Consider the following 15,524-nt stretch of genomic DNA (forward strand, 5'->3'; position numbering starts at 1 on the left):
TATAAGGGAGTTGCAAGCATGGACCTTGGACTGCTGGAAAATGAGAGTGGAGAAGCAGTAATAGGGAACAAAGAAACTGAATAGGTACACAGTGGAAGACATCAGGAGCATACCAGAACTTCAAGACAGTCAGAATGACAGAGGTGAGTATGGTGACCATCACGAAGGAGAAGCTGAAAGATTTGAAAGTGGATAAAACACCCAGACCAAATGGAATACACCCAGAGTTCTGAAGGAGATAGCTTAGGAGATTGTAGAGGCTTTGGTATTGATATTTCAAGAATTACTAGAGTCAGGCCTGGGTCCCAGAAGACATGAAAATGGCTAATCTAACACCCCTATTTAAGAAGGAAGGGAGGCAGAAGACAGGAAACTATAGTCCAGTTAGCCTGATCTTAGTTATTGGTAATATTTTAGAGGCCATTGTTAAGGATGAGATTGCAGAGTACTTGGAAGTGCATGCTAAATTGGGCCGAGTCAGCACGGCTTCATCAAAGGGAGCTCATGCCTGACAAATCTGCTTTGATTCTTTGAGGAGATAATGAGCAGGTTAGACAAAGGTGAGTCAGTGGAGTGATATATATTAGGATTTCCAAAAGGCCTTGACAAGGTGCCACACAGGAGGCAGCTAAATAGGATAAGACACCGTGGCATTGGGGGTAAGGTACTGGCATTGATAGATGTTTGGCTGACTAGCAGAAGGTAAAGAGTAGGGATAAAAGTGTGACAACTGATAACTAGTGGAGTAACGAAAGCACTTGGACAGGCTAGGAGAGTGGGCAAAGAAGTGGCAAATGGAATACAATGTGGTAAAGTGTGACATTGTGCACTTTGGTAGAAAATATACATGTAGACTATATTCAAAACAGGGAAAGGCTTCAGAAATCTGAAGCACAATGGGACTAGGGAGTCCTAGTTCAGGAATTTCTTAAGGTTAACATGCAGGTTCAGATGGTAGTTAGGAAGGCAAATGCAATGTTAACATTCATTTCAAGAGGGCTAGAATACAAGAACAAAGATGTACTGCTGAGGCTGTATAAGGCTTTGATCAGATCACATTTGGAATATTGTGAGCAATTTTGGGCTCCATGTTAAAGGAAGAATTGCCTTGCCTCAGAGGGGTCAAGATGAGTTTTACAAGAATTGTCCTGGGAATGAAGAGTGTGTTGTAAGAGGAGCGATTAAAAGCTTTGGGTCTGTACTCAGAGTGTAGATTAGAAGGATGAGGGGGATCTCATTGAAACATACAGAATACTGAAGGCATTGATAGAGTGAACATGGAAATGATGTTTCCACTAGTCGGAGAGACTAGGACCAGAGGGCACAGCCTCAGACTGAAGGGATGGCCCTTTAGAACTAAGGTGAGAAGGAATTTCTTCAGCCAGAAGGTGACTAATCTGGGGAATTCGCTGTGAAGTCCAAGTTATTGAGTGTATTTAAGACTGGTAGATAAGCTGATTGGTAAAGGGATCAAGGGTTACGGGGAAAAGGCAGAGGAATAGGGTTGAGAAACACATATCAGCCATGATCAAATGATGAAGCTGACTTAATGGGCCAATTGGCTTAATTCTACTTCTGTATCTTATGGATATTCAATGGCAGCAATGTGTACCATATACAAGATGAACAGTGACATTCACCCAGGTTCTGCAGACAGCACCTTTCAAACACACAACCACTACCATATAAAGGAACAAGGGTAGCATATACATGGGAACACCACCACAAGTTTCTTTTTAAACCACACACAATTCTGATTCAAAATGTATTGCTGTTCGTTTAGTGTCACTGGTTCAAATTCCTGGAACTCTCTCCCTAACAGCATTGTGGGTCTATCTACATCAAATAAACTTCTGTAGTTCAAGAAGGCAACTCACCACCACATTCTCAAGAGCAACTAAGGATGGATGTAAGATACTCTTAGAGTAAAACTGAGTTTACTTCAGGCACTCTGTTCTGCTTGCCTCTAGGTCTAATGGTCTGGTTATTGTTGCCACCAGATTGTAAGATTGGAACTTCACTCAGATGAAGATACAAGAAATGGTAAAAAAGGACATCTCTGGAATCTTATGGATGAAACTTATCTGACTTCATTAATGCTTCTTATGCACATGCCTAGTAGCTGTTCTTTCAATAAATGTACAGTTACTTCACAATATACAAACTTATTACAAGCACACATCTTGATGGGGACCTCATGGTTCACTACAAACATCACCTACTCCAATCTAGCAACTAACATAAGTGCTGATGTCCCAGATTTCAACTTTCCTTAATTCAGTCCTAAATGGCATGCCCTCATTCTAAGACTGTCCTCAAAGAAAATAAACTGCATAATTATTTGAAGCTGAGAATGTTTACATGTGGAGAGAGCAGCAGGATTGAGCAGTGATACATTGTAATGTCAGTTCAGACACAATACTCTGAATTGCCTCCCATGCGAGAAATGTGTATTCTTTTTTCAAAAATCAACCTATTCAGAAATGTTATTACACACTTCAGGAACTGATGAGACTTGAAACCAGACCTTTGGTCCAGAGATAGGGACACTGCATCAAAAGTGCCCCTTTCTCACCCCTCTCACCAATTACCCAGGTATTTTTCTTTTTGTATATCCAGAAGTGCATCACAATCAAATGAGGTTTCCACCACCAAATCACTGTGACTTCTTTTTTTGTTTTTAACTATTAAAAATCAGTAACAACTTGTACTGCCAATTAGAAATTTACATGCAAAGCCCATTATGGGCAATGGAAACGATCACAGTAAGCGGAGTGAAAGCAATTGGGAGAGCCGAAAGGAACTAATGGGTGGCATGATGGCACAGTGGTTAGCACTGCTGCCTCACAGCACCAGAGACCCGGGTTCAATTCCCACCTCAGGCAACTGTCTGTGTGGAGTTTGCACATTCTCCCCGTGTCTGCGTGGGTTTCCTCCCACAGTCCAAAAATGTGCAGGTTAGGTGAATTGGCCATGCTAAATTGCCCATAGTGTTAGGTGAAAGGGTAAATGTGGGGAATGGGTCTGGGTAGGTTGCACTTTGGCAGGTCGGTGTGGACTTGTTGTGCCAAAGGGCCTGTTTCCACACCGTGAGTAATCTAATCTAATCTTTAAAAAAAGCTGAAAGGGGAAATAAAGCAATGTAAACCACCATCATGCCCACCTGCTTACAGCTAGCCTGGTCAGGCCCAGGAATAGATCCACAAGGAGGTCCTCTGATCTGCCCATAACCATCTACCATAGGCCCAAAAATCAGGAAAGTGCAGCCAAAACCACTTTTTACTTAAAAAAATGCAGATGTCCAAAACAAAGATATATATGGTCCATGGATTCCATTGTGCCACAATGGGAGTCTGTGAAACCCGTGCAATCTGCGATTATAAAGGACTCTATGCAACAGCCTAATGGAAAATTGGAGGAGTCCAGCATAGAGAGCCCTCCACTGAGGATCTCCACTGCCCAGCAGCAAATAAATTTGCCCAGGAGTGTCCAGGCAGCAGATGAAGGAGTCAAGCTGGATGTTGTGCAGCAGCAGCTTGGACACAAGAAGGCTCTTAACACAAAGGCAAAGAAACACACTATGCATACTCAAGAGGCAGCTCAGATTATGGGGCACAGATTCCTGAGGAAAGTTCAGCACCTTGGGACATGTGAAATTCCATCCAAGCAGGGGTACACACAGGTGAGATTCCTCCACACGCCAGAGCATCCTTCAACTGGTGTGCAACATCAAGTCTGAGTACAATCATTTTTAAACAATGGATGACACCAGCTGTGAACTGCGCATCGCTGCCCTGCTTGCCAATTCCTGCAGCAGCACTCAATCTAGGCCTCTGCCACCCAGCAGGTCCCTGTGGCCATTGCCCAACTCTCTGCCAGCCACACGAACCTGTGATGACAGAGGTGGGGATTACTGAGCAGCTCTCCGGCAATAACCCTGATGGCGGAGAAATCCAACCCGAGTCAACCATGTTCCAGACATTGATTTGGTTCTGGTAAAAGTCCTGAGGGAAACCTGAGGACTCAGGAGCTGTGTGTCATTGTTGAGCTCATGCATCCGGTGAAAGAAGTAGTATGTATTTTTTTCTAACCAACTTGTTCTGATGTGAATCTAGGTCTCCTGTTCCAGGGGTAATGTCATTACCATTACCCCACAAGAAAACCACAGATTTGTGTTTATTATAAAGACATGTTGTGAATGTTTAAAAACTTAGCCCAGTTGGGAATGTTATATAATGGTAAATGGAATTGCAGAAAGTTGGTAATTGGATAAATCTTTACCATGGGGTATTGATTAGTCTAATTGACCTCTGACCTGAGGTTGGAGCTAGCGCTCGCGTCACGTACTGCTTTTCTAGAAGTTTTCTCTGCGCTTGGAGCGAAATTCGTTATTTACATTGCGATGCAAGGACCATCCACCCTCCTCACCTCCCACTTATAAACAGCTGGTAGTAAATCAACCTGAAATAAATAAATGTCATTCTCAGCCTGGATCATTTTACAGGCAAAAGCAAGGGCAGCGAACGGCTACGATGAAGCCCAATAACAGTCCCACCAGATCGGTAGCCAACGTTCATTAATGCTCCTGATTGACAGGCGGAAGCGCCTTTAGACATCGGGTATAGCAGCTCTTGCAGCCCAAAACGCGGCTTTGAACCAATCACAGCCATCAGTGGGCGGAACATCCGGCATGAGGTTACGATGACGCGATAGCGTGCTGGGAGGCAACTGCAGGCTGTACGGGAGAGCGTTGGCGGACGATAGTCATTGCAAAGATCATCCACAAAGAACAGCGGCTTGTACTTTTCTCAGGCGATGGTTGCGTACTGCTTCTTCAGAGAAGGCTGACGGAAGATGAATCATTTATTAAGGTTTTTAAATACCTGAGCTGCGTTCGTTATCGTCCAGTCGCTGTTGAGCATGCGCAACGAAACTAGAGCCTGGAACTGAACGCGCGTCGTGGAGAGCATGCTCAGTGGCTCATTGTTGACAATTACTTGCCCCTCATTCTCTAACCCCGCCCCTTGCTTATTAACCCCGCCCCTTCACCGGCCAAGATGGCGGCGGGTGGCTACGCAGACTTGAGGGAGAAGCTTCAGTCGCCTCACCGCGAAAAGCAGCGGGCGACATCGGCGCCTTACAATGGCCGCAAGCGGAAACTCGAGGCGGAGGCGGGGGAGGCCGGCCTGCCAGGACTTTGCGGCGGCGCCGACGAGTACGAGCACAGCAAATACCATAGCGATTACGACGACGAACGGCAAGGAGAAGCCCGGCGCGTGAAGCAGGGTATCCGCCAGGTGCGGCTTTTCACTGCCGACCAGTGTACCCAGATCGAGACACAAATCGACGACGTGGTTTCCCGGGCCGAGAAGGGCATTTACCGCGACCACACGGTGGACAGGGCCCCTTTGCGGAACAAATACTTCTTCGGGGAAGGCTACACCTACGGCTCGCAGTTGGAAAAGCGAGGACCTGGCCAGGAGCGCCTCTATCCCAAGGGAGACGTGGACGACATCCCTGAGTGGGTCCACGACCTGGTCATCAAGAAACTGGTGGATCACCGGATTATCCCTGAAGGCTTCGTCAATAGTGCCGTCATCAATGACTATCAGCCGGGTGGCTGCATCGTCTCCCACGTGGATCCCATCCACATTTTCGAAAGGCCCATCGTTTCCGTTTCCTTCTTCAGCGACTCGGCACTCTGCTTCGGCTGCAAGTTCCAATTTAAGCCCATTCGGGTATCAGAGCCGGTTTACTATTTACCTGTCCGGAGAGGGAGTGTCACTGTGCTTAGGTAAGTGGCAAATGGATATGTGGCACTTCTAATGCGTTTCAATCGTGTAATTTTCACAAAGTTGCGACAGTCTTTGCCGTCGTTGGAGAGGTGGGAGTAAGTGAGAAAGATGTCAACGCTATCCTTTGTGCCAAAAACGATCCAATTTCTATAGCGTAGATTTTTGGCTGCTTCCTAGTAGGAAGATTTAGGACTTCACATTAGAGCTATTATTCTTAAGATAACGTACAGAACGAAGCCTTTTGAAATTGGTTTGTAATTTATCTGACTCCTTCCCCTTTCCCTTTTATTCAATGATGCTTATTTTATCACTGGCTGAATTCATTTGGATTTGTAAAGATATATCTTATCTAATAAAATCTAATTGAATGTTGAGAGACAGGTGATGTAGTGTATGGCTTTTAATGAAGTTGATACATTGCAGTGACCTTTTTATATTGGTTAGGACATTGGAATGACCCAAGAGTAGGCCACTTGGGACAGAAGCTGGAATATACGACTTGCACTGGTAGAGCTTATTTCTGCAGTTAACCAATGCAATCTCGATAATTTGAAATCTGAGACTGAGATTTTTGCAAGTTGTTCAGTTACAGATCAGCAATGATCTTATTGAATCAGACACCAAAGGCTCAAGGAGCTGAGCACCCTGCTTCTGCTATTTAAAGTGGTATGGGATGTTCTCTGACCATGTAAAGCATGTATTTATGTATCTAAGTCCCTTTTAAATCTAGGTCAAATATGTTTTTATGTATTCCAGATTGAGTCAAAGAGAGAATAGGAAGGGTTTGGATGGATTTGGACTGGGTGCTGGCAGGTGTGGACTAGATTGGGTTGGGATATCTGGTTGGCATGGACAGGTTGGACCAAAGGGGCTGTACATCTGACTCTAAAACAATTAGTCTGAGGGAAATGGGTGGATTACTCTTCAGAGGGTCGGTGTGGACTAGTTGGGCCGAAGGGCCTGTTTCCACGCTGTAGGGAATCCAATCTAATCTTAAAAACACTCTCTTCTGGTTAGTTTGAAAATTATTAAATCCAGCCTCCTGAAATGGGGATTTTCTTGACAGAATAAGAAGGTTTTATTTTCTGTCTAAACTTTTCAGTTTAGTAGGTTTATTCAGATTCAACATTTTCAAATAATGTTCAAGGCATTTGTTAGATTAGATTCCCTATAGTTCTCAATTTTGCATCTTTTGATTAAATTCTTCGGTCTTTATATTAAATATGTTTATTGTTTAAAGTAATGTATTCTTATCAACATGTGTATTTTTCTTGTTATAAATTACTTGGCTGCTAAATCTAACTATTCACAATTCCTTAAAAGCTTTAGTGGCTAGATTAGAGTATTTCATATTAAATGCTGTTTTTCAGAAAGTTTTGAGACTAACTTGGACTGAACCATAGTCCGAGGAATGACTCATTCTAGGATGTAATTATTTGAATAGACTGCATCCTAATTTTTTTGTTTTTAAAACCTTGTTTTTTTTTCTATTAAAGCATGTAGCTCATGAATTTAGAAATGAGATTAGGACTATATCTATCAAATATAATTTTTCTGTACATCAATCTTTGTAATGAGCAACATTTATATATAGGTAGCTAGTGGTGTATGACACTATGGTAAGGCACCTCTTTTACAGCTCGAAAGGAAATTTTGAGTGGCTTTTGAAGACCAGCAACATTTAAACATGTATTAATTAGTTGACTGTTACAATCAATTCCTAGATTGTTATACTTTACCCACGTCCCTTCATTGGTAATTACATCCACTTAATACAGAAGCTTTAAACAGACATAAGTTCCTGGTTTGCTGTCAGTTGAGGTATTGGCTAATGTTTATTTTATCACTGTACTCTTGGTCTGTTAAGTTGAGACAATACCTTGCTTGACCAGTTCTCATGCTCGTCATTGATACTGAGCTCACAAGGAAAAGTAATTTAGGTGATTCATTATTACTCTTGTGTCTTGTTCCTATTGTGATTTGGCACCTTTTTTGAAGCCAGTTAGAACTATGCTGAAAGAGGAATTTGCGTGTATGACTTTTACAGTCCATATGCAGACCTTTGAGTGGGATTACCTCAAACCAGGAGACTTTGGTTGTCCTCTTCATATTCCTTCCATATAGAGAAAATATTTATTTATTCCATTCAGCCCTTCAAATTTAGGACTTGATAAAGATATAACTAAAATAGTCAGCGCTGGAAATCAGAAATTCTAAGTCCCCCACCCCCACCCTCTCAGCAGTACTTGACTTAGCTGTAGATTTCCAACATTTTCTTGAAGTTGGGTACAGATAACAGGATTTTGGCAGATTTCTGACAGCCATAATGATCAAGAATCTTTTTCAAGGTATGAAATAATACAGGCTAGATAATGAGAAACTATTTCCGCTGATTGGGGATTCTAAAACTAGGGAGCAGAATCTAAGAATTGGAGACAGACTGTTCAGGAGGGATGTTAGGAAGCACTTCTACATGCACAGGATGGAATTCTCTTCAAAATAAGGGTGCAGGTTCAGTTTCATTTAAATCTGAAATGGATACATTTTTGTTAAGCAAAGGTTTTCAGGAACGTGGTCCAACTGTAGATATGTGGAGTTAGGCCACTGGTCAGCCATGATTTCATTGGTGGAACCAGCTCAAGGGCGAAATGGCCACTCATGTTCCTGTAATGTGTAGAATTGTACATTGGCATCTGGAAGCCATCAGCTTGTATAGCACCAAGTGTTGGAGTAATGTTCAAGTGTGGTGCAGTGCCTGTTCTGAAATGGTGGTGGGGTTGGACTTTTGTACTCCGCCGTCGCCTCAAACAAATTATTGTTTGTGGAATATGTTTGAAACTCATTGGCATTGTCTGTCTGTTTTATTTCTGTTGCTAGCTAATCTGGATGATGCTGGAGCTAGTTATAGCCAGCCATTCTCATATGTCCAACCCAGAAATCTCTTCTGTCTACGGGCTGCAGGAAGCACTTCCTGCTGAGAGGGTGGGGTGACTTGGAATTTCCATCCACGCAGTTGTTCCTGCTTTGATTTTTCTGTGCACATGTGCCCATCACCAGGAAGTCCAATTCAGTAAGACAGCCAATCTGTTCTTTGTGTATTACCTTTTCTTCCCCTTTCTGCACACCACCACACAGATCCCTGCAATAGGAGCTAGTGTGTGTTCTGGAAATTCAATTCTTTGATATGTTTGGGAGATATGTATTACATTGTATGACAAAAAGACATATTTCAACATGTCCTTGAACAGCTTTATTAAAGTGCATTTAATCTGTAAAATTTGTATTCCTGCACATTTACTATATTCAAATATATTAAACATTTCAATAGTTAATGCAATATAATTGCATGAATACAGTAATGATCTACTGAGTTTTATTGGATATGTTCAGTGTGCTAACAGGCCACTTTAAGCTGAATTCATTGATACTTGGGGAGTGGGGTGGGGAATGCATTTTATGACCTTCTGGAGGGTTGAAATAAAACCAACAAACATGGCGAGTAGGTCAGACAGTATTTATTGAGGGCGCTAGCCACTTTGAAATTTCCAGAAGATTTCACACTAGAAATTAACTGATCTGTTTGGTGCAGAGATATTTCACTGACCTACTTAAAATTGCTGTAGAAATGTGGTAAATTGAAGTGGAAAAGTATTTTAGGAAAATGGTCAACTTCATTCCTATTTGAGATGTCTTGGTGAAGTTTGTGACACTGGTCCCTTTCCATGAATTAATTGAATTCCCAGTCCACGACACCTTTTTAATTTTGCAAAAATTGCGTTCACTTTAAAAACTTCATTTTGTCCTCATTCCATATTCGCATTCCACATTCCAACAACTCTGGACTGTTGTGCATTTCCCTCACCAATCCCCATTTCATCCTGCTGTTGGCAACCATGGCTTCAATCCCTTAAACCAAATGCTCTTCAATGCTTCCATTAACCACTCCTTTAGAATCTTCAAAACCTCAAACTGAGTTTTGTATTCTATCATATACTTTGATTCACTTGTCAGATTTTGGCCAGTTATGCTCCTGTGCAGCACCTTTGGAATGTGTTACTACATGAAAGATCATGTTTAGAAGTAAGTGGCCTTAAGTGATTAACTCTGTTTTCTGCACTCTGCCTTTTGAGTTCATTGTCACTCAGAGGCATGAAGATCTTCTTTAATATTAGCTTCCACATACTTAGAGCAAAAAGCAAAGCACTGTGGATTCTAGAAATCTTAAACAAATAGTGTTCAGGTTAAATAACACTGAGATGCAGTAACTTGATATTTCAAACCTTATAACCCTATATAAGCATCAGTTGGACTGGGTTGGACAAAGCTAAAAATCACAACACCAGGTTATAGTCGAACACAGTTATTTGTAAGTACAAGCTTTTGGAGTGCCGCTTCTTAGGTAGCTAGTGGGATGTAGCTTATGAATCTTATCCTCTATTGTCGAGTGTATGCTGGAAGAAAGGGACTGGTAGACATCAGGATGCAGGCTCTTTTCTTAATCTTTTGCTTTAATGGTTCATTAGTGTCTTCAAGGAAGAAAATTCCTTTCTTTACCTGATCTATCCTACATATGATTCCAGAACCACAGCAGATTAGTTCTTAACTGCACTTGGGCAATTAGGGATGGATAACAATTACTAGTGATGTGGAGGTGCTGATGTTGGACTGGGGCGGACAATGTCAGAAGTCACACGATACCAGGTTATAGTCCAACCTGTGTTTTTTTTTTAAATCACAAGTTTTTGGAACTGAGCTATTTCTTTGCACCTGAGGCAGGGACTGCACTTCAAAAGCTCGTGATTTCAAATAAACCGATTGGATGATAATCTGGTGTCGTGTGACTTCTGACTTTGGCCCAGCCAATGACAGCACATCCTGTGAAATTTTTTTAAGTCTTTCATTGGTTATTACTTGAAGATCTTGCTCATTGTGGTGTTTCGCAAATGCTTATTTCATGTAACTTGTAAAAAAAATTCTCATAACTTGTAGTTTTTTTAAATTTTAGGACCTATTAATAGGTACAAAATTGTTAATTTGTGATGAGTATCACAATATATGTATATACGATCAGGTGAGGTAGTAGTAGACTCCTGACTAATTTCAAACGTTTAGAGCCAGGCATGTATCATAGAATTTCAGACTTCAAAATAAAAAACAGCGGAGGCTGTTGGTACACTATTTGCTCAGATTTGAAAAAAGGTGAGAAAATGGGCTTTGGTGAATCTATGCTGGAACAATTGTCATTCAATGCATGAGCAATTTGAACTCCAGTTTGAAGTACAGTTTCAAAATTTATAGACTACTCCAAAATGGGGTTGGCAGTCAATAAAGAGGAGTGCAAAAAAGAGATGGAGAGTTCTCATTTTAGAAGAAAATTCCTGGAATTATACCACCACTGAAGTGTACTATCTCAGAGAATGGTTGAACAAACTGGGATTGTTTTCTCAGCCACCTCCTTTCAGAAGAGTGACCTGATGGAAGTCTGTTAGAAAATTCATGAGGAACTTTTTTTTTATCCAGAGAATGATGAGAATGCAGGATTCTTTACCACAAGGGATTGTTGAGGTGCCTAGTTAAAGTGGAACCTAGAAAAGTGAATGAAGAACAAAGGAATTGAAGAATAGGTTAACATGTTGGATGTTAAGCATGAAAAGAGACTAGTGTAGCATAAACACCAACGTAGAACTGTTTGGCTGAAAAGTCTGTGTGTGGGGTGTAAGTACTATGTGAGCAATGGAGAAACAATATTTAATTCCCAATCTCAATACCCGCATCGAAGTTTTGAAGCGGCAGAGTTAATCTGCAAGTGGAGGATGAGTGGGAGCTATTTGTTTCCACGGTCCTGCTGATTGTTAAATAGAATTGATCTACTTAAGTGGAGGTCTAGAATTTGAGTAGTTTTCTGTCTTAGCTGCACAGTGTGGCAGTTGTCAAAGATCTTAAATCCACTATATCCCATTTATTCAAATGCATGTAAAAGAGGCATTGACCATGTGTGTATTTCCAATTCTGGAGAAAATATCTTTTGTAATACAATCTCAACAATTTTCTATTGCTCCTCCGAAATCTTTGATCCGCAGAGTTGGCTTAATAGCGAGTTAAAACACCATACTATCGGTTCAAGGTAACTAGATACAAATAGTATTTACAAATCAATATTTCAATTCATTGGCTATTGTGCAATCTTTTGAAATTGGTGTGGAACTTGTAGATTTGTTTCGGGTTGCACCACGACCCAGTTTTGGTCACTTTCATTCTTCTTCACTGTTCTTGCCTTACCTTCAAGATGCTCCTTACCCATAAGCCACATATACATTTCAGTGCCTCCCTTGTCCTACTTTTGTTCACATACTGAATTCCCGCATTGGTGACTTTTGCATGCATGTAAACTTGCCTTGCCTTTCTCCCTTTCCTGAACTTCATCTACAAAAACGTAGACCCATATCCATTGCACTCTAAGCCTGCAGAGTTATTTGTGGATCTCAAAGCTCCATCTCTGTCTCCCTCCTATTAACAATTTACATGTTATCCTTTGATATCTGCAAGTTTTATTGTATGCTGATAATCTTATCAACATTCCTTTTTCACTGAAACCATTAACTTTATTGCTTTTATTGCACTCATCAGTTATCAGTCTGACACCTAGTCTTAGGTGTTGACAAAAATAAGTTTATGGTTCAATCTAACATTTGTGATTTCAGCCTTTTTATTTCCTACTCAGCTGTGCTGATGATGCACTGGCTTCATTTTGTCAGCTGTGTTGACATACATACTCAGCTTGGTGACTGCCTTCAATTTTTATACCAATTTAACTTGTAACATCTCATTTCATTTGCCAATGTAGTATTTATACTTACAAATGCCCTTTTCACCTGCTTCCATCTTTTACAGATTTCAAAAATTCCAGATTTCTGGTTTGCCGCCTTCTGGTTACGGTCTATTCTCAAATTTTCATTCAGTTCTCTAGATCCTTGTAACTCACTGAAACTACTTTAATATTCTTTTCTGAAGTTTGACATTTCTGTGCAATCCTACCCCATTTTATTTGGTTTAGGTCAGCTCTTTTGCCTCCTGAGTCACAAGGCTCCTGGCTCAAGTCCCATTCCAGGACTTTGTTTTTGGCAATTTGAAATCCACACTGTAGTCCTCCAACTCTAGTTTACTACCATACCATTAGATGTAGATTTCAGCAGCAGACTGCCTCATTCTCTCCAATACAGTATACAGTATACTGTGCCTTTTATATACTATACCTTTTCCTTTCAACTGCCTATGGTCCATTTTTAAAAAACTTAGTACCCTGTCTTAGTGTCTTCCCTTTTGCCCTCCCCACTATTAAAAATCTTTAAGTACCTGCTCTGCTTTGAAAATTACTTTGAAGCTGTAATATCCACAAACTGTTTGGTAAATGTGAATATCTTTCATATAATCGATGTTTCTCATTCCATATTCCAATCCCATTCTCCTGTATCCTTTTTATTCATTGCTGTTTCAACTACCTCTGTAACCTATTCTCAAACATTATCATGGTCTAGCTTTCTAGTACTTCTCTCATGTAAATTCCAGTCTCTCAAACTTCTGTATAGAATAAGAGTCTCCTATCATGTGTCCTAGATCTTTATTTCATTTCTCCTCTCTATGCGAAGCACACTGCAGCATTTCTTTAAATTCCGTGCAACGGGTAAGCATACACCATTGTTTGTGGTTGACACAGATTTGATTTTGATTTATTGCTGATTGTATCTATTTTAGGTATTGTCACTTAAGTGAAAATGCTCAAAAGTGTTAGCAAGTGTAGTTTATCCATTCAGGAGCTATTTTGATAACTTTTTTTTGGTTTTACTATCTTAAAATATTTGTTTAAATATTTGTTTCATTCACTTGACTGAAACTAATTAGACTTTAATTTGTTACATCTAGTGCAAAATGTATTCAAGCACTAGTTCTAGTCAGAAATGTTATATGATCTGACACTGTGTTCAGTTTTTTTTTGTATTGACTGCATTTCAACTTTGTAATTCTACAAATAAATTATAATTATTTCAGTCTCAGGATTTTGGAATATAATCAATTAAAGTAATCACATTTCTGTCTCTGGGATTGCATCCTGTATGTTAGAGCAATTTGTTTCACATTCTGGCATCTTATCTTTTGTGTTTTGAAGGCACAAGTATTTTGTATTTCTTAAATTAACAGTAGAACACTTCCTATACTCAGTCTTGATTTCCATTAGGTAATTGACATTGCCTTTTGTAATTGGATTGAAGGATGTTCCAAGAAGTGAGTCTGCGTTTGTGAGATCTCCAGTGAGTTTGTCAGCATTTGGTGGGGGGTGACGTTGGTGTTGAAAGGTAGTTTGGCATATGGAAAAATTTGCAAACCACTGCTTAATTTTATTAAGTCACATTTTGTTGAATGGTAAAATTTTGTAGTAAAATCCCGCAGCTAAAGCTACTTTAATCAGTCACTTGTTGAGAGGAATGTGAAACAATAGCAGGTGAAAATAATCTCAAGCTTGGAATTGATTTTGACTCTGTTCTCCACTGACATAGGTAGGAGGAGTGCCGAGGATGTTAGACAGGCTTTCAGGGAGCTAGGTTGGAAGCTCAGAGTTAGAACGAACAGAGTTGTTGTCTCTGGTTTGTTACCCGTGCCACGTGACAGAGATTCGAGGAATAGGGAAAGAGAACACTTAAATGCGTGGCTACAGGGATGGTGCAGGAGGGAGGGATTCCGGTTTTTGGATAACTGGGGTTCTTTCTGGGGACGGTGGGACCTCTATAAACAGGATGGTCTACACCTGAAACTGAGGGGCACCAGTATCCTTGGGGGGAGGTTTGCTAGTGCTCTTGGGGGGAGTTTAAACTAACTCTGCAGGGGCATGGGAACCCAGATTGTAGCTTCAGGGTGCAGAGCCTGGAGTGTAGGGAGGTTAGGAACATGGCACCAATTTCCAAGGAGGGTGTCTGTAAACAGGAAAGTGGCTTGAAGTGTGTATACTTCAATGCAAGAAGTATACGAAATAAGGTAGGTGAACTTGCAGCGTGGGTTGGTACCTGGGACTTCGATGTTGTGGCTATTACGGAGACATGGCTAGAACAGGGACAGGATTGGCTGTGGCAGGTTCCAGGATTTAAATGTTGTAGTAGGGTCAGAGGTGGGGGTAAAAGAGGGGGAGGTATGGCATTGCTTGTCAAAGATAGTATTACAGAGGTGGAAAGGACGATGGATGAGGACTTGCCATCTGAGGTAGTTTGGGCTGAGGTTAGGAATAGGAAAGGTGAGGTCACCCTGTTAGGAGTCTTTTACAGGCCTCCTAATAGTCCTAGAAACGTAGAAGAAAGGATAGGGAAGGTGATTCAGGAGATGAGTGACAGTAATAGGGTGGTTGTTATGGGGGACTTTAACTTTCCTGATATTGATTGGGAAAGCTATAGCTCAAGTTCGTTAGATGGGACAGTGTTTGTTCAATGTGTGCAGGAGAGTTTCCTGACACAATATGTAGACAGGCCAACAAGAGGTGAGGCCATACTGGATTTGGTTCTGGGTAACGAACCAGGCCAGGTGTTAGAATTAGAGGTAGGTGAGCACTTTGAGGATAGTGACCATAATTCGGTGATTTTTACTCTCGTGATGGAGAGGGATAAGTATGTACTACAGGGCAAGAGTTATAGCTGGGGTCAGGGAAATTATGATGCGGTGAGACATGACTTAGGATGTGTGGCTTGG

General features: G+C 41.1%; 1 protein-coding gene across 1 annotated transcript in view; it reads left to right on the top strand.

The window, feature by feature from the left end:
• Window positions 1–4,773: 4,773 nt before the first annotated feature.
• alkbh5 (alkB homolog 5, RNA demethylase) overlaps window positions 4,774–15,524 on the top strand; it is a 37,263-nt gene continuing 26,512 nt past the window's right edge. The window contains exon 1 of the mRNA XM_043711625.1: window positions 4,774–5,794. Within this exon, the coding sequence (XP_043567560.1) occupies window positions 5,058–5,794 (737 nt within the window). The 5' untranslated portion in view covers window positions 4,774–5,057. The remainder of the gene's footprint in view (window positions 5,795–15,524) is intronic.

Source organism: Chiloscyllium plagiosum, chromosome 21 (genome assembly GCF_004010195.1).
Source record: "Chiloscyllium plagiosum isolate BGI_BamShark_2017 chromosome 21, ASM401019v2, whole genome shotgun sequence".
In the NCBI taxonomy this organism is placed as follows: Eukaryota; Metazoa; Chordata; class Chondrichthyes; order Orectolobiformes; family Hemiscylliidae; genus Chiloscyllium; species Chiloscyllium plagiosum.